Raw genomic sequence first — 23,808 nt, forward strand, 5'->3', positions numbered from 1 at the left:
TTCCAAATTGTTCGATTTCATCTTCAAGTGTCTTTCCCAATTTTTGTTTTTTTTTTTTTTAATTTTTGATGTCCACATAGGGCCAAATTGACACGTGACGTTTGTCCATGTAGACGCCAAATCATGAGTTAACGAATATTGTTATAGAAAACCTAACAGATGTACGAAAATATTTCACAATTCTCACTTCGGTATGACACTGGAATAAAAAAACTCTTGATGTATGAAAGTTTGAAAACCATAATACTTCAAGTAGTAAGGTGAGAATAACCATGTGTTTTTAATTGCTGATTGTGAACGGGATTCTCGCCGGATCCTCTGTGTGAAAATTGAAGAGATCTATAAATTGTGTCCGTTCATTGTATATCGTGTGATTAGAAATTATTTTAAATTTTTTATTTAAAGTTAAATACAAATAGTACTTGACAAACACTAACTACATAATGTATGATTAACAGACACAATTCACATATCTCTAGGTTCCTCACAAAAAGAATCTGGAAAGAATCCTATTGGGCCGATTTCTACCGGATCCAAATAGAAAAAATTTTGAGTTTTCACCTGCGGAATCCCCCACTCGGGCCACCCTGCTTCCGTTATCCATATTACACAGGTGGAAACTACTCAACAAGCCCAATATCCCTCACGTGTCACGCACGTGAAGAGACCCGTTCACCCAAACAAGCAAGATGGCGGGAAAATACGCAGTCCATCGCTCTAGCTGACTGACTATATTTCCCTCACTAGCTTCTAGGGTTTGCAGATTTTACCTTTCCGACCGAAATTCTCAAAAAAAATCCCTCTTTTGTCTAGCGACTAGCTCCGGAGACGGAGGCGATGCCGACGTACAACATCAGAGGCATCGATGTCGATTTCCCATTTGAGGCGTACGATTGCCAGCTCGTTTACATGGAGAAAGTCATCCAATCTCTCCAAGAAGTAAGCTTCATTTCCAAAGTTCATTTCTTTCTATTTAAACCACAACTTGTTGACTGTTTTATTTCAAATTTTGTTTTTTTTGGGGCATATTAAGATTTTCAGTGAAGTGTATAATAATGTATTTGGACCGATTTGATGTCAAATTAAAGAATTTGGTAATGAGTGTAGCTCCAAATCATGTAAGATGCTCACCTAAGCATACAATTAGAGCATATTCGAGTCGATTAGGATAATGTGGTTACTGGGTAACAAGATTTTGGTACTCTAATAGCGTGAATCCACTTGGTGCGGTGTTCTTTGTATCGATTTTGGTCAAAATTACTTTTTGTTTGATACTTTTTAAGACTTGTCAACATCATTATTATCGTTGTTTTCGTGGGAATGCTTGCCCCAATTGACTTGGCAGTTGGGAATAACCTATCTGGAAACACGGGTATGGCTGCTTATGACCTACACTTTCTAGACTCCGCACTGGGGGGAGCCTTGCCTTCTTCGAATAATTGGTATAGTTTGTGACTTGTTTGTGCACGTAAAATGCTGCAGAAAAGTAATGCATTGCTGGAGAGTCCCACTGGAACTGGGAAGACCCTTTGTCTTCTGTGCGCCACATTGGCCTGGAGGAAGAGTTTGGGCCCTTTCTCAACTGGTCCTAATGTCAAGATGAGTGTGATCACAGGTGATGCATCAGGTGGTCCCTCATCACAGTCTGCGACAAAAGGTCTTCCTACCATAGTATACACGTCCCGCACTCACAGCCAGATCCGGCAAGTAATTCAAGAGTTGAAAAGAAGCGCTTACAGGTCAGTCATATTATGGATTTACAATTATTCAATATCGGTTGACCTTGGTTATCATTATTACTATTGTTATTGTTTTTATTGCTCACTTTATCTAGTTCTTGTATCTTTGTCACCTATTGATGCACAGCGATAGTGTGATCTCCTGATATTAAGGAGACTTGTACATGAATGTACAATGTGCCTTCCACAATTTGTTTTCTACTCAATAGCAATACACCATTTTGTGATATACCTCACCTTTTACTGGTCAAGACTTGCAATCTTACCCATGCGTTTGTAGTTTTTATTTAATTGTATTTTCAGGTTTAAATAGTTAGTGCGGTGTCAACAATGCTTCTTGTATTTTTTTTTTTTTTTTGTTGCTTTCTACGCTGATGTACTGTGTGCACTGAAGCCTGTATTATTTGACATATCTTTGAGCTTCGGGAGCAACATAAACTTTCCTAAGCTGCATATTTTACTTTCCACGAGTTAGTTGTTTTTATTGATGGGTACCTAAGGACTGCTTATGATTTCTTGTCACGAAAGTTGCATTGGACTCAAGTTATAGTTAGTTTAACTTATTCATTAACATTTGGTTGCTTAGAAATAACATATACTACCATGGGATCAGTCTTCATACTGTAATTAGTTGAGTAAGAGTTGTTGTGATTACCAACTTATCCACTCCAATTATGAGCTGTTGAAATCAGTATTGAGTCATTGATACATTCTTGAGGATTTATTTGTTCTTAACTATTTTTGGTAGGATTGAATTATTCTCTTTTTGCTTGACGAATTGTTGTTTGTTCTAAGATTTCTCTGTTTTTCTTTTGAATTTTCAATATATTAGAAACTGAATTGAGTGTTTGACAATCTGCAGGCCAAAAATGGTAGTGTTGGGATCTCGAGAGCAATTATGCATTGATGAGGAAGTGAGTTTACTTCGAGGAAGAACACAGACAAAGGCTTGCCATGTCCTCTGCAGAAAGCGCACAAAGGATACAAAGCGTCGTTGTTCTCATTACTCTCGTGGTTCTGGTAAATTTTATGCTTGTTACTTTACTTAGGTACGTATGTGATGGCGTGAAAGAATAATTTGGTTGTCATAATATTTAGTTGTCTCAACTTCAGTATATGTTAAGGCAATTTTAATACAGAACCTATTCTCTATGAGACTTGGAACATATTAGCCATTTTGAGTATTACCATTTACTGTCAAGAACTTTTTGGTTCGGCCATAGCATTGCTTTAGATTTGACCCTGACACTTCTTCTGAAATTAACTATATAAGATGACTATGAAGTTCTCCATTCTTAATACCAAAAGGAAGCTAACGGTGCAGCATTGCTCTAGTTTGTTATGAACTTGTGATTAAAAGTACTTAATTATTTGTTTGGATTTACAATGGGCTGAATTTATGCTTGGTGTCTTTATCCTTGATTCATAATTGGTTTATACTTCTTTACTTGCTTGAGTGACTGAAGTGAATGTGAAGATGAGTTATTGAGTTATGAAATTGATTAGCCTTATGAGCTCAACTATGTTACTTATTAAATTAACCAGGAATGTTATTGATGATTGATCTGCTCAGGAAGGTTGATAAGTTTATTTCTGTGTTATGTACAGAAGTAACTTGGCTGGTTCTTGTTAGTTTTTATTTTGATGTGATGAACATTTAAGAAAACCTAATTTTTATGTATGTTTGTGCTTCTGTTATAGGTTTCTTGAAGAGTAATCCTCATCTTGGAGATGAACCTATTGATATCGAGGATTTGGTCAATACTGGAAAAAAATTGGGGCCGTAGGTTCTTTTATCTGTGTTCTTTCACTATGTTAATGGCAACTTACAACCCCCATCTCTTTAGTAACCCTGGAAACCCATTGTTATGGTTGCTTAATGTGGTTAGCTTGCTTTTTTTTTTTTTCCTTTTTCTAAAAACTTGTTAACACTGTCTTGTAGGTGTCCTTATTATTTATCGAGGGAGCTCCATAAGGTTGTTGATATATTATTTGCACCTTATAACTATCTCATTGATCCTGCATTTAGAAAATCGCTACAGGTTGATTGGAAAAACAGTATTCTGATATTTGACGAAGCTCACAACCTGGTAAGTGAAAGTGATAAGCTTTGCTATTATTTCTGACAAAGGAAACTCCAATTTTCTCGATTATCTGAAAACAGCATATGTTGGTTTTGAATTTTATTCCTTGTTCTCTCGTCCACTCTTAGGACTTACACAACTTTTAAACAAAAACGCATTTCATATTAATGCAGATTGGTAATTTGGATTATTATCTGAGTTTTTTGCTTATGCAACCTAACTTAAAAATGATGCAGGAAAGCATATGTGCAGATGCTGCTTCCTTTGACTTGCCCTCTTGGCTTCTTACAGCTTGCATTTCTGAAGCGAAAAATTGTATTGATCTTTCTTCAAAAAGAAGGGAAGACTCAACTGATAAATCACAGAATCCAGATGACTTTGCTATCCTCAGAGGTAAACCTAATTGGTCTATTTTCAGTATTGAATGTTTACCGAACTTGCCATTTCTAATCAATACTATTCCGGTGCATAATCTCTATACTGGCAATATTTTGTTTAGGGCCACTTGGCTTTCAAAAGACTAAAACCCATTGAAGTGGCTATTCCAATTTGCTACCCCCCCAAACAAAATTTGACATTAAATATACCATATTTATACTTCATGTTGAACCCTGCTGTTGAGCAATAAAATTTTATGTGGTCGCACATTTTTCAAGTTAATGATGCATATCTTGCAGCGCTACTATTGAAGCTTGAGAAATGTATTTCTGAAGTACCTATCGAATCCAAGGAATTGGGATATACAAAGCCTGGGCCATATATCTATGAACTCCTGGCGGATTTAAACATCTCGCATGATACTGTCCCTAAGCTCATTGCAATACTTGAGGACGCTACTGTACTTATTGAGGAAGATAACCAGGACAAGGCGAATCGAAATGCCTGCCGGCTGGAAAGCATTAGTGACATGCTTAATATAATTTTCAGAGATAAAGACAATAATCATGCGAAATCCTATCGTGTAAGTTTGGAAATTGGTTAGTCATGTGAAATCCTATCCGTATAATGTAGGTTTTGGTATTGGTTTCCTCATTGTTATCACCGAGGGTTAGCAAGAGCTTCCCTTTCCAGTTTTGTTTGTCTTGCTGCTTCAGATGTTAATTGTGGATGCTAGTTCATTATCCTTATTTTGGTTCATTATAGGTTCATGTACAAGAAGTTGAAGCCAGTGCAATAGATGGTTTAAAGGGTAAGTGGAGACTTACATTTCCGATATTTTGAAAGAAATTCATTGTTTCATCTATGTGACTAATATGTTTTTGTGCTCTAATACTCCAATACGAGTTTAGTATCACACGCCATGCGTTTCTTCAGAAAGATACGCATGAGGGCTACATCTCAGATGTTAAACTAAATTAGATCAAAATGGGTGGGTCTGGCCCTCTAGGCTTCGAATTTTAGGTCATTTCACAGGTCATACGATATGATTTCTCTAAATTGTTATGTCAAACTTGTCACTGAGTAGCTCAAGAACGTACCTTCTCATTCCCTGAATATAGAACTGAGAGGTCTGGCCAAATCGAGTGTAGTAGGAAACACCAAAGGGAAGTGGAGGAGATGCCAATATTTTAAGACATGATAATGGAAAGAAGGTTCAAGTTGTGGTTTCTTTTGATTTTATGAGCCCTCTGCTGTAATTGGTGAACACAAAATTTGGTTCTGCAAGATCACTTTTTAGTACTGTGAGATGCATTTGACGATTTGTCTTGGTATGATGGTGAATCAATGTGGAGTAAATTAGTAATATCTCAGTAAATTTCAGTGAAGTAGGAGTTCGGGGCAAATCAAATGGATGATGCAAAAGAGGAGTTTTGTTTAGATCCATAGTTACCCTGGTTTTGTCTTCTAAGCAACAAAATAGAGCATTAGAAGGGTTGGTTTTCAATCATTTAACACTATTGTATTGTGTTTCAGAGTGGGAGAGACATGATGATCTGATTAGTTCGCTATTCAAGCTTTCTTTCTTGTGAGGGGATCTAATCTGAACTTTGTATCAAGCCATGTTGCTTCACCTTTTTAGATTAAGCTTTTCATATACTGATATACGATTGATATTCTTTCCTATAATACTGACCATTATATTCTTACCCTTCCGTTTCCAGGGAAGGCTTCTAGGACACTTAGCTGGTGGTGTTTTCATCCTGGAATTGCAATGGAAGAATTTGCCAGGATAGGTGTGGGCTCTATTATACTAACATCTGGCACATTATCTCCCTTGGATTCGTTTGCACAGGAACTGAAACTGTAAGCTACTTTTGTGCAGCTTATTTTCCATTTGGTTTTAGTGTGGCTGACTTGAGTTCTAAAAAAGAGAATGGTTTATTTGTGTCTCAGAGAGTTTCCTGTGCGGCTAGAAAATCCTCATGTTATTACCCCGAATCAGATATGGGCTGGAGTTGTACCAGCTGGCCCTTCTGGATTCTCTTTCAACTCCTCTTACAGAAATCGTGATTCTACGGAGTACAAGCAGGACCTTGGAAATGCTATTGGTATGTTACATTTTTTGGTTGCTATTTAAACCACTGGTCTGGATAACACCTTTTGTTGATAAATTAATAGCTTCGTTGAACCCCAGTCCTTCAAAACACAAAATTTGCTTATTTCATATTTCAAACTGTTGGGAGGAATGATTTTCTAAATTTGTAATTCATGGGATTTGAGATTTGCCAAACACGTCAAAGTAGTGCAATGTAATATTGCCATTCAAATTTTCTTATATGCAGCTGATGTAAATAGGTATTGTGTTAGGCTTAGGCATTGAGTAGATCTGCTAGTTAGCAATACGATTTGCAATTGATGTATTTGTGCTTTATTCCCTAAGATTTAAAAGTTATGTCCTCTTACTCTTGATGTGTAGAGCGTACTTTTTTAGAACTGTAGAGCTTGGTACTTGATTACTAGCCGAGTCAAGAGACAAAGCTAATTGGAGTGTCCATATTGTATACTGGTTATTATTGAGTATCACTTAGAAAATCTATGATGTTCTGACTTTCTTGTTTCAGTCAATTTTGCTCGAATTGTTCCCAATGGATTGCTAGTATTCTTTCCGTCGTACTACATTCTGGACCAATGCATTACCTGCTGGAAGAAAATGGTAAGGAATCAAGTAGATTCTGTGAAGAGGTCAAATTGATTTGCTTTCGTCCCATGACACAGTATGTTCAATTTATGCAGAGCCATGCCAATTCAACTACAACATGGGAAAGAATCTCCAAACATAAGAAACCTGTTGTGGAACCTAGACAATCTTCGTTGTTTCTTTTGTCAATTGAGGTGATCAATATGACCTACAAACAGTTAGAAAATTTTCTTATTTATAAGGATGTGGTCTTTCTCATATGTTCGCTTGATTATATTTCTGGTAGGATTATATGGCAAAGCTGAAGGACACCTCAGCTTCTGGTGCAGTATTTTTTGCTGTTTGCCGTGGTAAAGTATGTCTGGTTCCTTTTCAGAATCACTCAAATTTTGTGCTCTGGAAGACTCCTTGTACTGATTTATTAAGACTAAAAGAATCTATTGTGAACATTTGACTGTTATACAATAGGGGGTTTTATCCTACATATTTGCTTAATAAGTGGCTTTAAAACAAAACCTTTTTGTGTTCGTCTGGTATCACTATCATGGATGCTTTATTATTTGATAAGAGCATTTGAAGTGCTTGATTTTCGGTGGCGACACCTTTTTGGGTGGCTCCAAGAGAGGAAGTAGAAACTTAGAGATGGTGACAGTATGAAAGTTTAGAGCATCAATATGTTGCACGAGGCATGATTATTGTATGATACTATTTGGTCATATTTTATGAAAGGGCTCTCTTATCTCTATTCTGCCACAAAAAAACTTCCTTGAAATGTGTTATCATTTGGACTCTAGTTCAAAAGCAATACGTCTCTCGTGCTGAACACTCTTTTATGGCCTTAATTGCACTGTACAATTTTTTTTTCTGACAAGCATCGTGAGTATACTGTTTATGAATAACATGTTTATTGGCGTTATTTACAGACACTAGCAGCTCTAGAGTCTAGACTGCCTACATTGCTAGAAAATTTAGAATTTAATGCTGCTGAATAGTTAAATTGCAGGATCTACCCTGATTTTAAGAGTCATACTGTATAGGTTCTTGGTTTATGCTTCCTATTATAATGTTAATCAAAATTTTGGGTGGTTTTGAAACTGTTGTTCTACACTTCTACTATATATTTGGTTTAGACCTTCTTGCTGAAAGCTTAAGCTAGTGATCACAATTGATTGTCAATAATGTGTCAGGTAAGTGAAGGACTAGATTTTGCTGATCATGCTGGAAGAGCTGTAGTCATTACTGGTCTACCATTTGCCACAAGGAATGATCCTAAGGTGATAATTTCCCCCATTTTATCTTCATAATACTTTTTCTATGTGTATATTATCAAGGTCTTGGCTGCTTAAAAAAGTTGAAATTGAGACCACTAACAAAGAAGTAGAAATGGAGAACGGTGATTTTATCAAGCACTTCTGATTCTGTTATTGACACTAAGTCATGCTGATACTTGTGATTTTATTTTTGACTGCTAGCATGATTGATAGTTGTTGAAGATAGTACTATGAAAGCTAATATAAATGTTGATTTACCCGATGCTACCTCTCACATGTGATGCTGATTGAGGAAATTGTTGATATTGAGGCATTAGATAGAAATCTTATGCACAACTCTGTCTATGGAAATGAGTATGGTGATTCATGAACATTCACTGTGAATAATTACATATTAGTATACATACATGCATACAAAGTTACAAACATATCTCAATTACATTGCTCGAATATGAATCTGTGAGTATGAACTTATGTTTCATGACAATGGCTAGTATTAATATAGACATAACTCGTTTGACAATCTCACTGTATATGTAATTCATTACTTGGTCTCTCAGTAACTTTTACTTTCCTATGGTGCTTTGGTTTGATGATCTAGAGATAATCAGAATGTCCTTTAAATTCTCTTGTAACGTTTTCCATTCGTTGGAATGCTTACTTGTATAGTTGCTGCATCTTATTCAAATTTCGACACTCATATCAAATGACAACATAAAACAGGTTCGACTGAAACGTGAATACTTGGATCAGCAGGCATATTCCCAAAAGCAAGCATGTAAGGTAAAAGTCTTGCTTGGTGTGAGATGCCATTTTCAACTAGCATGTGCTTTTCCTTATTCATTTTTCCAGTTTTCCTGCTAATTTTTATCAAAACACTGAAGTTGAAGGTTCTAACTGGAGAAGACTGGTACAATCAACAAGCATTACGAGCTGTGAATCAGGCTGTTGGGCGCGTAATCCGTCATCGTCATGATTATGGAGCAATTATTTTTTGTGATGAAAGGTTGTTTCTTTTTTCTTTTCCTATTGTTATCTCATGACTTGCTATATATTAAAATGCATGAATCTTTGTTTCGTCTAAAAGAAAATTGATGATTTGGTTTAATGTAAGATCAGATTAACTTCTTGTAACCAGATGCAGTTTCAACATGTTGTTGTAACTGTAAAGTTCTGGTTTTTACCCCACCCAGCCCTACAAAACAGGTTGAAAATTTTCATAAACTACTAATGTAGTTTTTTTCTTGACAGCAAAGTTCAATATTACCTTGCATGTGGTCGATTGCCTCCGTGGTTAGGGCCCTCGTATTAATCCCACTGCACCTGGGTTCAAACCCTCCCCACTGCCCTTAGTGTACCTTTTATTAGATTTAGAACTACCGCTTGTAATCAAAGAAATTCAATAGTACCTTTAAATAATTCTCTATATTTGACTTTAGTTTTCCATTCCAAATGTCCCACAAAAATGTTGAGCTCCTTTTAGTTTTTACAACCTGATTTTTCTGCAAAGATATCGAAAGTAGAGAAGGTCAATTTTTGGGTGGCTTTTTGGCTCATGTATCTCCTGTTTTTAGGAACACTTCCCTGTCTGATAATATTTGAGAGTGGAAAGCTGTAGTGTCAGATGAAAATAGGGTGACTTAAGATGGATGTAGTTTGTTGAATTAGTGTTCTCTCTTCTGCTCATGGGGGATTGCTTGTCAACTTTTCTATACAGTTTCTATTTGAAATAAATTCATCTCGTGAACAAAGAACCCCTGATTTTTCTGCGACCATGGTTGAATTCATCTGAACTAGACTAGATTCTATGACAATTTATTTATTTTACCTCTTTAATATCTTTTATTTATTTTACCTCTTTAATATCTTTGGATGATCTTTAGTGTTTATGGGAGTTGTTTAATTTATAAACTGTTATCAAGAGCCAAGTTGGTTTTAGATTCACAAGCTTCTAGTGGAAAAAAAAAAAAAAAAAAAAAAAAAAAAAAAATTCTGCTCTTAAACTGTATTTCTCTACGGATTTTGCTTTCATTGATTTTGTAATCAATCATATATGGTTTAATTAGCAACACTGATCTCTTCAATTGTATGTGCATATGTACTTTGTCTAACAATGGAGTTATTAACAGGTTTGCACATTCAAACCGTCAAGCTCAAATATCGCTCTGGATACAACCTCATATCAAGGTGCTTTATGTTTAAGAATAACCTTTTAATCTATAAGAACTTTGTACTTATATTGTCTTTTCAGTGTTACCCCAACTTTGAGGGGGTAGTTTTTTCATTGTCGTCAATCTCAAATCTCACTCTGGATACAACCTCATATCATTTTGCTTTATGTTTACGAATAACTTTTAAATCTGTAAGAACTTTGTATTCATATTGTTTTTTCAGTGTTACTCCAACTTTGGGGATGTAGTTTTTTCGTTGACCCGATTCTTTCGGGATGGAGATCGGGGTCCTACTAAGCTGCAACAAGCTGAAAAATGGGGTAAGAATAGTGCAGTTAAGGATAAATATCCATGAGTCTTTAAGGTTTTATTGCTGCTCCTATCAAATGATGTTTTGAATGGCACATCATGTCTACATTCTTATCTCATTATAAGTACAAATTAATATAGCTAGGTTCACAAGTTTTATCTTTTACGACCAATCCTTGAATTGAACAGGAAAAGTTTCATGCTTTTTTCATGATAGGAAAACAAGTTTTTTTCTTCACATCATTTAACTGGTTTTGAAGTTAGATAATTTCAAACTATCGGCTGTCAGTTTAAGTGTTGAAATCTGGTAAAGGTGTCACCAAAGGCATCATTTGAATGGAAGTAGGAGAAGAAATCATTAAATTATTTGGGGGAGACTCTTCCACTAGCTTTCACAGTATTACTAGTTAAATACTTTATTTATTGGCTGCTTTACATGTTCTTACGCAGTCATCTCATCATTCACCAAACTCACCTTTCTGTCATACTTTTCTGTAGATGCAATTTCTACTTCAAAATCGGTACTCCGTGAGCAGCCTGATCATGAACCATCTTCTCTAGGTTCATCAACTTCAGATTATGGTAGATCTTTCTTGCTTGACTGAATGTTCTGTTTTTGTTATCCTCTTGCCTGCACTGGCCTATTATTGATTCACCTTTGTTAACTATATGAATTCCCTTCCAAATAATGTGGTCTAGGGAGTTCCACTAATCAAAAGATAATGTATATGCGATGATGTAAAATGGAATTTGGTAATGTTATTCATTGCTTTGAGGTTGTGCTTTTATCATACTGGAATTTTCAACTGAATTTCCATGTCTCTCTTGTATCATTACATCAGGTTTACCATTTTCGTTTTATTAACAAAGTATAAGTTGTAACATATGACTAAAGAGAATCCAAAAGTTATTGTTGTGACATTTAAGTAGAATATCTGTTAACCTTGAATTTGTTAGATACAAATATTTTGGGGCACGACGTTGCATGAATCACTTTGGGATGCAGTATAGATAGTAAGATACTGATTACTTCTGTAGATATATGTTTCATGAACAATAATTATTTTATGAAATGGGTATGATCTGAAGAGACAATATGCTCAGGTCAATATTTAAAACCCGGAAAGGTAACTTGGATAGAGAAAGAATAACTAAAGTTCATTACTGTTTATATGGGTCAAATTGCATTACTGAAATATTTTTAGCAAAGATATGTGTTGGCTGGTAAGATAGAGGAAAAGATTATGGTTTCTCTTATCTTTTATTATTTTCTCCTTCTGTGCATAAGAAACCAAATTTCATTAATTAAAATGGAGGAGAATCAGAGGATAAAGATTCTAACAATCTTATTTTCTTAGGGATAAAGAGTCTAAGATTGTTAGACTAGGTCTTACATTCTCTAGTGAAATAGATCTGACATTCTAACGATTGAGGAATGGAGATTTTACAAGTACTAAACTTATCCCAGAAAACATCATCCCTTGGACCTGTAAAATTTGAAAACGAAGGTGTTCTGAAATTTTGTGGAGGCCGTCTAAAACAGGGAAGATATTGCCTATGTTTTCAGATGTTTGAGTGGTGATCGCCAGTTCATTTGTATCGTCTTGATTGGATTGAAGAAAATTCATTTACTTGAATCCAACTTCAAGATGCAACTTTAAATAAAAAGTTGATGTTATTATCTTTAGTTTTTTCTTTTCATCTGTTTCTGAATTTTCTTTGCTGTAGTTTGAGCTGAACTCAATTGTCATTCCATTTCCAGTGCTGCTGTTTAAAGCATCTTTTGTGGTGCGACAACCTTTTAATGCTGTAGTTAATTTGATTACCTTTATTCATTTTGTAGGAACTCCAGGGAAAATATATGAGTTGAAAACTGAGGAACCACCAGAAAAATTTTACTTGGACCAGTTTCTACCTAAGGTAAATCCTTTCTCAGTACCTCTGCAGACATTCATATGAATGATATGTCACTAGTTTTATATTGTATTACTGCAATCTGCTTCTTAGTTATTTGTACTTCTAGACAACCGCAGTTGGTCAAGACTCCGCTGTAAAATCGCCTTCTTACCTACTTAAAGCTAGAAGGGACAAAATATCAAGCCTGTTAGGCGAAGTCCTTCCTGCCAATCGCTCATCTCTTACTTGCTGTAAGGATCAGTCTGTGTCATTAAAGTGTTCAAATGATCTATTTCAAAGTGAGAAAAAGATGTGTATGAGTGAGAGGGAAACTATGCAATGTCAAGAAAGTAAGGTTCTTGGGTTTCCTGGCAAAAATGATAAACGCAATGAAGAACAACTGATAGCACCTTGTTCCACAAAGAAGTGTAAATTAGAGCATGGTGCAGAACAACATGACAGTTCTAAGCATTCATCTCTTGCAAAAGATGCTCACTCATATGGTCTTTACTCCACTAATAATTCAATGAAAAGGGAGAGTTCACATAGATCTGACAGTGGAAGTGCACAAAATGCTCAAGTTGGTTCAGCTTTGCTGCGCAAAGATAAGAGGATCATACAACAGGGAGATGCCAAGTTTCTGAGCCAGAAAAAAACGAGTGCAATATCCAGCCCTGTGCCTTCTGGTGATGAGGAAACCAGAGGATCTGAGTTTCTAGTTCAGGTAAGGTTTCTGTTGATGTAAATTCTTTTTATCATGGCTGGCAAACATTATAAACTATAAGGTCTTATTTTCTCATGGCTTTCATTCAAAGGACCATGAGAAGGAAACTGACATAGGCGATGGGCCTCATAAAACATATAAAATATGTTAATTGCCACAAACAACTTAAGCTCACATGCTTCTCGTTGCTATAGACTGGTTCTATTATATACACAAGCTGGTGTGCTTGATGCTTAATTATGCCCTTGTTGCCTTACAATGATTATTACTTGTTATCCTGAATGGGATACTAAAGGATTTACCTGGTGGCCGAAAATAATGCAGAAACTGTTGCGATCTACTGTTCTGTGTATGCTTAAATTTCTTAACACTTGGGGAAGATTCGTTTTCCAGGCAGTTTGGTGGGGTTACTGTGATGAGGGAGGACTATGGAAATGTATATACTGAAGAAATGAAGTAGATTAAAGGGTATTGAAATTACCGTGTGGTTTAGATACAGGAAAAAAAGGTAGATATGTGGAGTTTTTATTTAGACTGGGGAAAAATAGCTAATGGCAAATATAAAGAAATGAATATAAAAAAGTTCACACTTCTGAAACATCTTCCGTGAATTTGAGAAACATAGATTTTTAGTTTACCATTTGTTCCTTATGACATTTCAGAAATAGCCCTCCCAACTCCTAATGTCATACCTGAATTCTTCATGTGAATTTGTTAATTCAGTAACTAGGCATTTGAAACTCTTAGAACTACTCTCTCAGAAACGAGTTTGGTGGTGTTTCTTCTCTGGAATCACAGTTTTTCTGCTTAGTACTCTGAGCAACTTGGTGTTGATGACGTTTTCCTTATGCCTTACAGGTTGAGGAAAAACTTAGTGCTTTGGAATATAAAGAATTTGTAAATTTGATGAAGGCACTTAAGTCCAAAGCTATGAAGATAAATGAGGTTTTGCAATCCATTGCGAGCTTGTTTTCTGGAAGAGAGAGGCTTCCTCTTCTTAAAAGGTAATCCTCCCATCTATATTTAGATTTTAACATATAGACTCGTGATATCCAGCTTTGTGAGCATGAAAGTGTATTTCAACAGTCACTGTTTGAAAAACCAATGGGTAACATTTATCAAAGAAAGTACTTTTTTTGGTGAATATCGAAGAAAGTACTTTATCAGAGTTTAAACATGAATTGCTGAATTTTGGTCCATTGTTGATGATCATGAGTTTGTAGTAGCCGACGAGTAAATGATTAAAAATTGTGTATCTTTCTGCATGTCTCTGTCTCTGTGTGTGTGTATAAATATGACTAATGATTATACACCAAGAGTTTTGCTTTTCATATTCTAGTTCTCACCATTTCTGTCTTGAGTTTCAACAGATTTAAGGATTTTATCCCTGCAAAGTATCACTCTATGTATGAGAACTATTTTCAAACAGATGACGGATCTCTTGATATCCAAGGTAAGAAACTCTAGTTTACTTAAAACCTGAATTATAACATTTGCTGTGAATGTGATATAAAAATAGTATACACCGACAAATTTTGGGCAAGATCAAGTGTAATTTCGTATACATATATATAAAGGGAAAATATCTAGATAATGCATTTCTTTTGAAGAAAGGAAAGGATCACATTGTGGGACCACCCTACAATGTGGTCCAATGATCTAAGCAATCTATTCATTTGTTTCATGTTCACAATCTGGGGGGAAGAACATTTTCACACACACACACGAGTTGATTTAGTAAGGACCTAAGTTACAGATGTGATGCACTCTTAAGTGTTTTATCTATATACATCTTGGAGGCTTTTGTAGAATTTTATGGTTTACTTACCTTATTCTGTATAGAAAATTTCGAGGACAAAGATCTAATTTGATCTCCTTGGTCCTCAAGCAAGTAGATCCACTACTAGAAAAGAATAGGAAACATCATAATTAGATGCTAAATCAAATTCAGATTTCAAAATAATACTTGTTGCCTATTTCCTCACATCCTGAAAGTAATTTGAAAGTTAAAATTAGACATGCCTCGAGTTTAAAAGTTGATTCTACTTTATCTTTGAAGTTTAAACATAATAAGGTGCTCTAATTTGACAGGGTGATATATCCTTACATGTATTTTAAAGCTTAAACACATAAAAAAAGTTGAAGAAAACAACCCCTTATTCTAATAAATTACTTGTCATGCAGGAAAGTAAAACTCTTAAGAGGGGGTTTTGTGCGTGTTTGGCTCCATAAAACTTCATGAATATTTCTGGAGCAATTGGGATGCGTAAGTACATGTATCAAGAATCATTCGTGGATTCAGTATCGTACTTGAAATATCTTGTAAGTCCAACTTGATTTCTGATTGGTAGCTTTTTGCTTGGTTTACCTCACTGTTACTGCAGATAAATGTTGTTTTCTACCCTTCATATGGAAGTAAAAGAACACACTTTTTAAGGTCAAGCTATTCCCAGTGATCCCATTCTACTGGGGTTCAAGAACCTGCCTGGTATTTCAGCTGAGGTCTCCCGCAGGTAGACACTTTGAAAGGATGCTCTGGGTCACGAAGCTACAATTTGTTTTTGAGAGAGGACAAGACTACTTGCTCTTGTTGTACATGGATAAATAGTGCAAGGGAAGCTCTCACTCACTCTTATTAGCTTCTGCAGCCTTTCACGGTGAATGGAATACGAATTATTATAGTGGTAAACTGCTGTAGTGACCTGGGTGAAGGGGATGCATTTGCGCATTCCGGATTCTCTTCTTCAGCAATATTTTTTTGTAGCTGCTGTTACAGCTTCAAAGGCAGTGTATTGCCAAAGCTTTGTTTATACTGTGTTAGAAAAGTCGGTTTTGCTTCTCAATCTTTGGTGATCTTTTTTTGGCTATAACAAGTAGTGCTTCGCAAAAGGGCAATATACATTGAGTGATGCCTGGGCTGGCACAAAGTGGAAGGGGAAGAGTGGAGAAAAGGGGCTACTATTAGGACAAGAGAAATGATTTCCGGAACTTTTTCTCCTTTATGCACACCCCTATTTATTTGTCTATTGATTTTTGTATTTATTCAATTTAAAGACTAGGTATAAGCAAATAAGTACATGGGGAGAAAAAGAGTACAAAAATCACTTTCACCCATGTTAAGTTGGCATGGATAGATCTCAAATCCAACCCAAAATACTTCCCACTTATTTTTGGTTGCCATGGCTCCGTCAGCCATGATGGGTGCCATGTCGATTTTGAGTCCAAGCCGAAATCATTGGCACATGAGCCGCACAAGCCCGGCTCAGAGAGTGGCGTGACATATCTTGTTGCATGAGTCCCACCACAACGGTCGTTAAGACACATGTTTAAATCTCAGATGTCTACTTCAAATTCTCAATTTATTTCGGAAATTGTTATTGACATTATAAAAATTTCATTCTCGCTCTTCATAATTGTATTTTTCTTTCTAATTATAGAAAATTTGGAGTGCAAAATGAGAATTTTAGAGTACCAATAACAATACCTGTTAATCCAATTCTTATTAATTTCTGTAATAAAATCTAAAAAAACAGAATAATAAAATAATAAAATTTCCAACACCTACTTTGAATTTTTTCACTAAACACTAAATTAATTTTTTACTTCCCACACCAAAACTCTATACAATTTTTCATATCCTTATTTTTGAACATTCTTATTTCATTTTCTACATTCCTATTTTGTTTCTCCTTGCAAAATTGGCATCGCCCGTTGAAGGTTGAGTCAAAGCCGGAATCGCATGGTTGACTGTCGAATTGTACTTGAAAATTTAAACAAAATTTTTGATTGACATGACAGTTACTATTCACAATGGGTGAATCGTGAATAATAATCGTCATGGTAGTTACTATTCAAGTGAATAGTAACTACCATAAGTCCAATCCTAAATTAAAATCCATCAACATGGATGGAAATGCCCTTTGATAGATGACTGTAATATGACTAGGTGCGATGCACTTAGATGAATTTGTAATGACCACTTGAAATGAGATATTTAAAATTTCTTTATTTAGTGCCTATGCATATATGTTCATGTAATACATCTATCTAATATTTTGTGGTGTAAATAAGGTCATTTCTAGCCAAGAGTTATAGATCATTTTTAGTCCCAATTGGTGCAAAACTCGTCTCTAGCCAGGCCAAAAATGAATCCTATAAAAAGACTCATGGCTAAATTTATCTTAGGACTAGATACTTATAACAAACCCTCAGGTCATTCAGCGGGCTCGAACATGTGTATCCCAAGCTAAATGGAAAGATTTAGCCCTGTGTGACTTCAGACGAAATTTTTTTTCTTTATAATATTAATTTTTAAAAAGCTAAAATATAGTAAAGGACTACGTTTAACTCTACGAATGAAGATGACGTGACCAAAAACTTTTCTCGCGTTACTATACACTACTCTGTTCAATGTACTATATGAGTCAATGACACCATAACAATTGCACTCTCCTGATCTTACATACATCGATCATTGGCCACTCCTAGTGTATGCCAGAATAATGCACCCAAAAATAACTAAAGACTTTTTAAATCCTATATATCCGAGCACCGGGGAACATGCATCAGACAAGACCTTATTCAAAGTCCATAAAATCTCACCAAAAATTAAACGATTAACAAAGAGTCTTATTTTCTTGAAGGCTACATCTTGTTTATATTACAAGCAAAGCATATTGCATGTGATTAAGACTACCGAGAATAAATCCACAAAATTAACAATCTTAAATTACATTATTAATTTTCTGTAGCACCAATAATCTTCATGTCCAATTCTTTGCTGAAATCCACGTACGATCCCTTTTCCTTGAGTTTCAAAATTTTGAAGACGACGACGATCTCTCCGAAACTCTGCCTGAATTCTGACGCAAATCCACGACCAAATCAGCGAAGGCGCTTAATATGAACCTGTAAGACTTCTTCTCGTTGAGGTTGAGATAACAAAACAGAAGCTCTTCCATGAAATTCCAATCCACCTTTGCATGATGTCGAAGGCGGGCTTCAACCACCTCATGCATGGATCGCTGAAAATCGTCGTATGGGCTCGGAGAGTAGGTCAAGACCGCGATACAGTCGTTGGGAAGCGTGACGTCTTTCGCGTCATCATTGTTATTAGAGTTCAACGTAGTGGCCGAGTCGTTTAGGGTTGGAGTTGAGATGGAGCTTGAGCCCAAGTCCTCGGATGTAGTGGTAGTACTTGTCCGAGCTTCCTCCATGACCGAGCTTGATGCTCGGCCGGGGGACACAAAGAACCTGTGGGAGCCACAAAGATCCACGGCAGGCGGATCAATATTGAATCTAGGCGATTCAAACAAAACCCCACCTGAGTTTTGATCAGTTTCATTGTCCGGCCGACGTTCTTTCAGGTGTAAGGTTTTATCCCAAAAAGCCTCAGCATGACGATCTTCTTTAACCCTTCTTTCATCGTTGTCGTCGCCGTCGTCTCTCAAGTAGAGTGATCTGAAATTCTCAAACAAAAACTGATCAATATCGGAGAGGGAGGCTGCATCGTCGTTGTTATTTGCTTCCTTCTTGTCCTGATTGACGGCGAAAGAAAGGGTTTTCGGGTGCTTACAGCCTGATCGGATCCACTTTCTGGAGGGGAGTGGGATCTGTGGGGGTGGCTTTTTTATCTTGGAGAGGTAATCTTGGAGATACTTTTGGAGTTTATTGGGCATTTTCTTGCTGATATGAATGTAATGGGATTGAGCGAGAAAAGTATGGGGGGTGGAGTGGTTTTTAACAAACAAGCAAGGAAAGTAACATATGTGATTCAATTGTTTTTTAAAAACGTTTCTTTTATAATGCATTAATTTTTATATGTAAACATGGAAGAAATTTATAGGGCGTGGGGATTTCTTGACTATTTCTCCGAGATTTTGACCATTTCTGAAAATTGTGAACGTGGTAACTTTCGAGGACTGTTTTGGAAGCATCATGATGAGTTTTGCTGTAAACGTTATTAGTACATAATAATTATTTAGATTTTTATCGCAAATGGTTCCTAAAATTGATCAAACTCATTAATTTGATTCTTCACTTTCAAAATCAATCAATATCGTCCCCAACATTCACTACTGCACATTAATTTGGTTCTTCTGTTAAGATTCAGTCAACTATTTTATTAGTTTGTATATAGGACCTACAAATCCAATGAAATGGTGACACGTAAATTACACAAAATAAGGGTTTTATCGCAAATGGTCCTTAACATTGATCCAACTCCTCATTTTGATCCATAAGTTTCAAAAAAAAAAAAAATGATAGATTTGGCCCTTGACTTTCAATACCACACGTTAATTTAATCCCACATGAATTAACTATAAGAAACGAATTTTTTAAGATTTAAAACTAAAAGTAAAATTGTTACATCCCACATCACCCAGGGGAATGGATCATGTAAGCTTTATATGTATATTCTCATCTCTAATCTAGCACGAGGCATGTTGGGAGCTCATTGGCTTAGAGTTCCGTAGAAACTCTGAAGTTAAGTGAGTTCGCAAGAAAGCTATCCTAGGATGGGTGACCCACTGGGAAGTTTTTGTGTGAGTTCCAAGAAACAAAACCGTGAGGGCATGGTCGGGGCCCAAAGTGGACAATATCGTGCTATGATAAAGTCGAACCCGGGATGTGGTGGGCGTCCGAGTTGAGATGAGACAAAAATAAGAAACTAAAAGAAAAAAAGTCATTGTCGTCTAAAAGAAAAGAAAAACATCATGACACCACTAAAGTTCGGGTCAGAAAAAATTCCCGAAAATTTCAAACTGAACCAAAAAAATCCCAATCCCAAACAAAAAAAGTCCCTAACCAAAATTCCCAAAATTTTCAAGATGAAATACCGAATCGATCCTGAAATTTCGGTACAGGATTCGGTATTGTCAACTCAATCTTTCAGTAATCCCATACTGAGCTGAAAATAAATAATATATATTTATATATGTATTATTATACATTTGAATTGTTGTTAACTACTAGTAGCAATATAATTGGTGTGGTCTAAGGTAGTAACCATAACCCTTTATCGCCACATTTGCCGGTACGAACCTCCTACAAATGTGTCTATTTCTTCAACATGAAATCAAAAAATTGTATTGCTAGTTTTCGAATATATTAGGTTTGTAACTTATTTTTTTGTTTTTGGGTTTGTTACTTATTTTATTTTGGTTGCATGTTAATTTAACTTGATATGAATGATTGCTATTTCAATTTGTATGAAATTTGGGAATACCAAACCATCCCAAAATATAGAAAATATTTTGGGATTCCAGAAAATTAGGAATACCGAAATTTTGGTTTGGGATTGGTCTACAAATTTCAGTCTCGAAAATTTTCAGTTTGGGATCTCATACTGAACCATCCCTAACTAAAGTATTTTGGCCTCCTGAACTCATTCCTCATTCTCTCTAGTTGGTAATCCTATCCAATTTGAATTGAATTTGGATTTGATTTTATCGAATTTAGATTGAATATTTTTCCAATTGGGGTTGTGGGATGTGAGAAAAATGTCAACGCGAAATACTTGTTTGTTGGTTAACTCTTAAAAAAAAAATAGTTTCTTTTAGTTAATCCACATGGAGCCATATGATTGCATTAGTGGGACCACATCAGAACACAAACTTAAAATATTGATGAAATTTTAATGGAATAACTAAATTGATGTGCAGTAGTGAAAGTTAGGGACCAAATTTATCAATTTTTGAAATTCAGGGACCAAAATGAGAAGTTGGATCAATGTCATGGATCATTTGCGATAAAACCCCTTAATTTGTGTAATCCACGTGTCATCATTTATTGAATTTGTGGGTCCTACATACAAACTAACATAATAGGTGACAGAATCTTAACGAAATGACCAAATTGATGTGGGTAGTGAATGTTAGAGACGATATTGATTGATTTTGAAAATAAAAATATCAAAATGAGGAGTTTGATCAATCTTAGAAATCATTTGTGATAAAAACCCTAATTATTTTTTTAATGTGATTGTAACATTGCAAATAAATATAAATATATATATAAAGTACGATATTCATTAATTCATAAAATCAAATAGGTGTGAGTAACAAGAATCACGTGCGTTATAAAGATTTTCTGTTTTTGTGTCAACAGCATGTTATAAGTACTTAGGTGAAATAGTAACACCGAATTATAATGTCTGGTGCGATATTCATTAATTCATAAAATCAAATAGGTGTGAGTAACAAGAATCACGTGCGTTATAAAGATCTTCTGTTTTTGCGTCAACAGCATGTTATAAGTACTTAGGTGAAATAGTAACACCGAATTATAATGTCTGGTGAGATTACAGTCACACACTAATGAATTAAAGTGAGACATTAACGTCATTGATTGGAGTTTTGGATTGAATGGTATAAATTGAGTTAATTAACTTACTTTATAAGTCGATTCAGTTAATCTTACTCATCTATTTTAACAAAAAAAACAAAAAAAGTCTTGCTTATCTATAAACGTTTTCATTTGGTTTTTTTTTTATTTTTTATTTTTTATTTTTTTTATATATTACAAATAAATGTAATATATCCTGCGGAATAGTAATATTTATTTTTCCAAAGTGTGCTATCCACTTTTTTTTTTAATAGTAAATCGATATATTTTTACATTAAGAAGAGGGAGAGTTCGACTAAGTTACACAGTAGGCAACCTAATTTGATATCGAATTCGTCATCCAAGATATTCGAACCTAAGACCTCTCACTCCTAAGTAAAGAGAATTACCATCAAACCGTAATACTGAGTGACATCTATCTTTATTTTTTTTTTACTTTTGGTTTTTCCATCTTGAAAACTTTTTTTTTTTAAACACTTGAACCAAATGATTCAGCAGCCTCATTTAAAGACATATATATATATCGACCCAAAAATGTACATTGGTTTGGTTCCACAACATGCTCCTTGCTGGGGAGGGGCAACTCTCTTTCTAAAAGGCCCTGTCCATGCCAACCCCAAAGATCAAATAAGTTTTTTCTCTTTGTTTTAAATCAAGGGCTCTTTTCATGCACCCAATATGTATAATGGAACTCAAGTTGAAAATACGCGAAGAACAAACAAAATATAAACTATGAATTATACTAATTAACTGAAAACAAATTAATACTATAAATTAGTTAGACGGCTACATAAATTATAAAAGAAAATTAAAGTCAACTTTAATGTTTAACGAGCAAGAAAACCTAATGCTAGGGCTAGGCTCACAAGAAAACTAATACAACAACAAATTATTATCCTACTAAGAGGGGTTGGCTGTATAAATTCTAGAATGCTATTACACCCGGTTTTGTGTCGGTTCTTCTGTTAGGTCCAAGTATGTAACGACCCGTCTTGGATTTTTTGAAACAGAAGGGCAATTTTGTAATTTCACTTTAGTTGGTTTTTTTTTTTTTTTTTTTGAATTTTTGTCATGTTTGCTTTTGGTCTTAATTGGTGTGCCCAATGGGGGCCCACCCCTTTGGTTTTATCCCCGGCCCACTTTCCGTCTCTTTCTCTCTCTCTTTCTCTTCCTTCTCCCTGTGACTTATCTCTAGGATCTCTCTCTTCTCTCTTCACTTTCTCTCAACTCACTCTCATTTCTCTCCCTTCTTTCACGGCAAGCACCGAGAAGGTGCAAAGGAGAACCTCACCTGAAACCACCACCACTCACCATTTTGGCGGCACCGTCGCTAACCACCACTACCTTAAAACCTTCCCAGTTGAAATCTCAGGCCAGGTTAGGGCCGTTGCACTCCAACGGTGACCAAGGCACTATTCACCGTCTCCCTCGACGAGTCACGACGGAGGGTAAGGTTCTAAACCTTTTTCATCGTCCTTCCCTCGTCTTAGGTTGAAGACTAACTCCTTTGTACATGTTTTGGACGTCGAAACTACAAAGAAACTACTTGGGGACACTTTCTCAGTTTTCCAGCGAGAACCTTGATGTGAAAATTAACTTGACACACAAATTAAACCCTATTTGTGACAATTGTAGTATATATGCAAGTAGGGATCGTTCTAGACCGGGGATTAACTAGGGATGCTAATCAACAAAAATAAGACTCAAAAACACTAAACAAGACTCTATAGACTCAAACCTAACTTAAAACACTTAAAACAGCAACAAACACTAAAAAAGACTCAATTCTAGACCTAGCAAGTGATTTTGACGAAAATAAGACTTAACTTGACTCAAAGGACAAAAAGAAAACAGATTTTGACTCAAATAACAAGACTAAATGAAAGGGGGATTGTTTTTAACGAATTCAAAACTTAAAACAAAACTTTGTAGAAAACACTTTGTAAAAAAAACGAAATTAGGTGAATTAAATGGGTGAAAGGCTAGTTAGAGGGTCTTTCTCCACACATGATATATGCATATGAACCAATTTCCATTTATTTTTCCTTTAGACTATGAATGACAACGCCCCAAGTTAGTAGCATCGCAAAACTAACCATCAGATTTTCCTTATTTCATTGAATTAGATGGAATATGCATCTAAACCAAATTATCTTTCTCAAGTTCCCTATATGAAACGCATAATAAAG

The 23,808-nt window shown here is 35.5% G+C and overlaps 2 protein-coding genes across 2 annotated transcripts; one reads left to right on the plus strand and one right to left on the minus strand.

Annotated features, from left to right (window-relative positions):
- Positions 1-770: 770 nt before the first annotated feature.
- On the plus strand, positions 771-16,275 carry LOC137708893 (regulator of telomere elongation helicase 1 homolog). The gene is made up of 25 exons (XM_068448054.1): positions 771-939; positions 1,483-1,739; positions 2,602-2,759; positions 3,441-3,522; positions 3,682-3,829; positions 4,060-4,216; positions 4,501-4,784; positions 4,967-5,012; positions 5,926-6,067; positions 6,158-6,312; positions 6,826-6,917; positions 6,998-7,096; positions 7,189-7,257; positions 8,090-8,176; positions 8,897-8,956; positions 9,058-9,179; positions 10,303-10,360; positions 10,568-10,664; positions 11,152-11,235; positions 12,497-12,573; positions 12,677-13,273; positions 14,132-14,277; positions 14,644-14,726; positions 15,458-15,539; positions 15,658-16,275. The coding sequence occupies exons 1-24, from the start codon at positions 838-840 to the stop codon at positions 15,463-15,465; spliced, it is 3,210 nt and encodes a 1,069-aa protein (XP_068304155.1). The 5' UTR covers positions 771-837; the 3' UTR covers positions 15,466-15,539; positions 15,658-16,275.
- A 1,779-nt stretch (positions 16,276-18,054) lies between these two features.
- Positions 18,055-18,951, minus strand: LOC137749432 (transcription repressor OFP14). The gene has a single exon (XM_068489526.1). It carries the CDS (start codon positions 18,949-18,951, stop codon positions 18,088-18,090), a length of 864 nt encoding a protein of 287 aa, XP_068345627.1. The 3' UTR covers positions 18,055-18,087.
- Between the last annotated feature and the right edge of the window lie 4,857 nt (positions 18,952-23,808).

The sequence above is a fragment of the Pyrus communis genome, chromosome 11 (genome assembly GCF_963583255.1).
Source record: "Pyrus communis chromosome 11, drPyrComm1.1, whole genome shotgun sequence".
Taxonomy (NCBI): Eukaryota; Viridiplantae; Streptophyta; class Magnoliopsida; order Rosales; family Rosaceae; genus Pyrus; species Pyrus communis.

What these genes read in the sequence shown, in the direction of transcription:
- LOC137749432 (XM_068489526.1), bottom strand. Translation starts at nt 18,951, where the DNA reads ATGCCCAATAAACTCCAAAAGTATCTCCAAGATTACCTCTCCAAGATA.
- LOC137708893 (XM_068448054.1), top strand. Translation starts at nt 838, where the DNA reads ATGCCGACGTACAACATCAGAGGCATCGATGTCGATTTCCCATTTGAG. An exon ending in TGTTTCTTTTGTCAATTGAG is followed by an intron (nt 7,097 to 7,188) that starts GTGATCAATATG and finishes TATTTCTGGTAG; the next exon opens with GATTATATGGCAAAGCTGAA. An exon ending in TTCATCAACTTCAGATTATG is followed by an intron (nt 11,236 to 12,496) that starts GTAGATCTTTCT and finishes TTCATTTTGTAG; the next exon opens with GAACTCCAGGGAAAATATAT.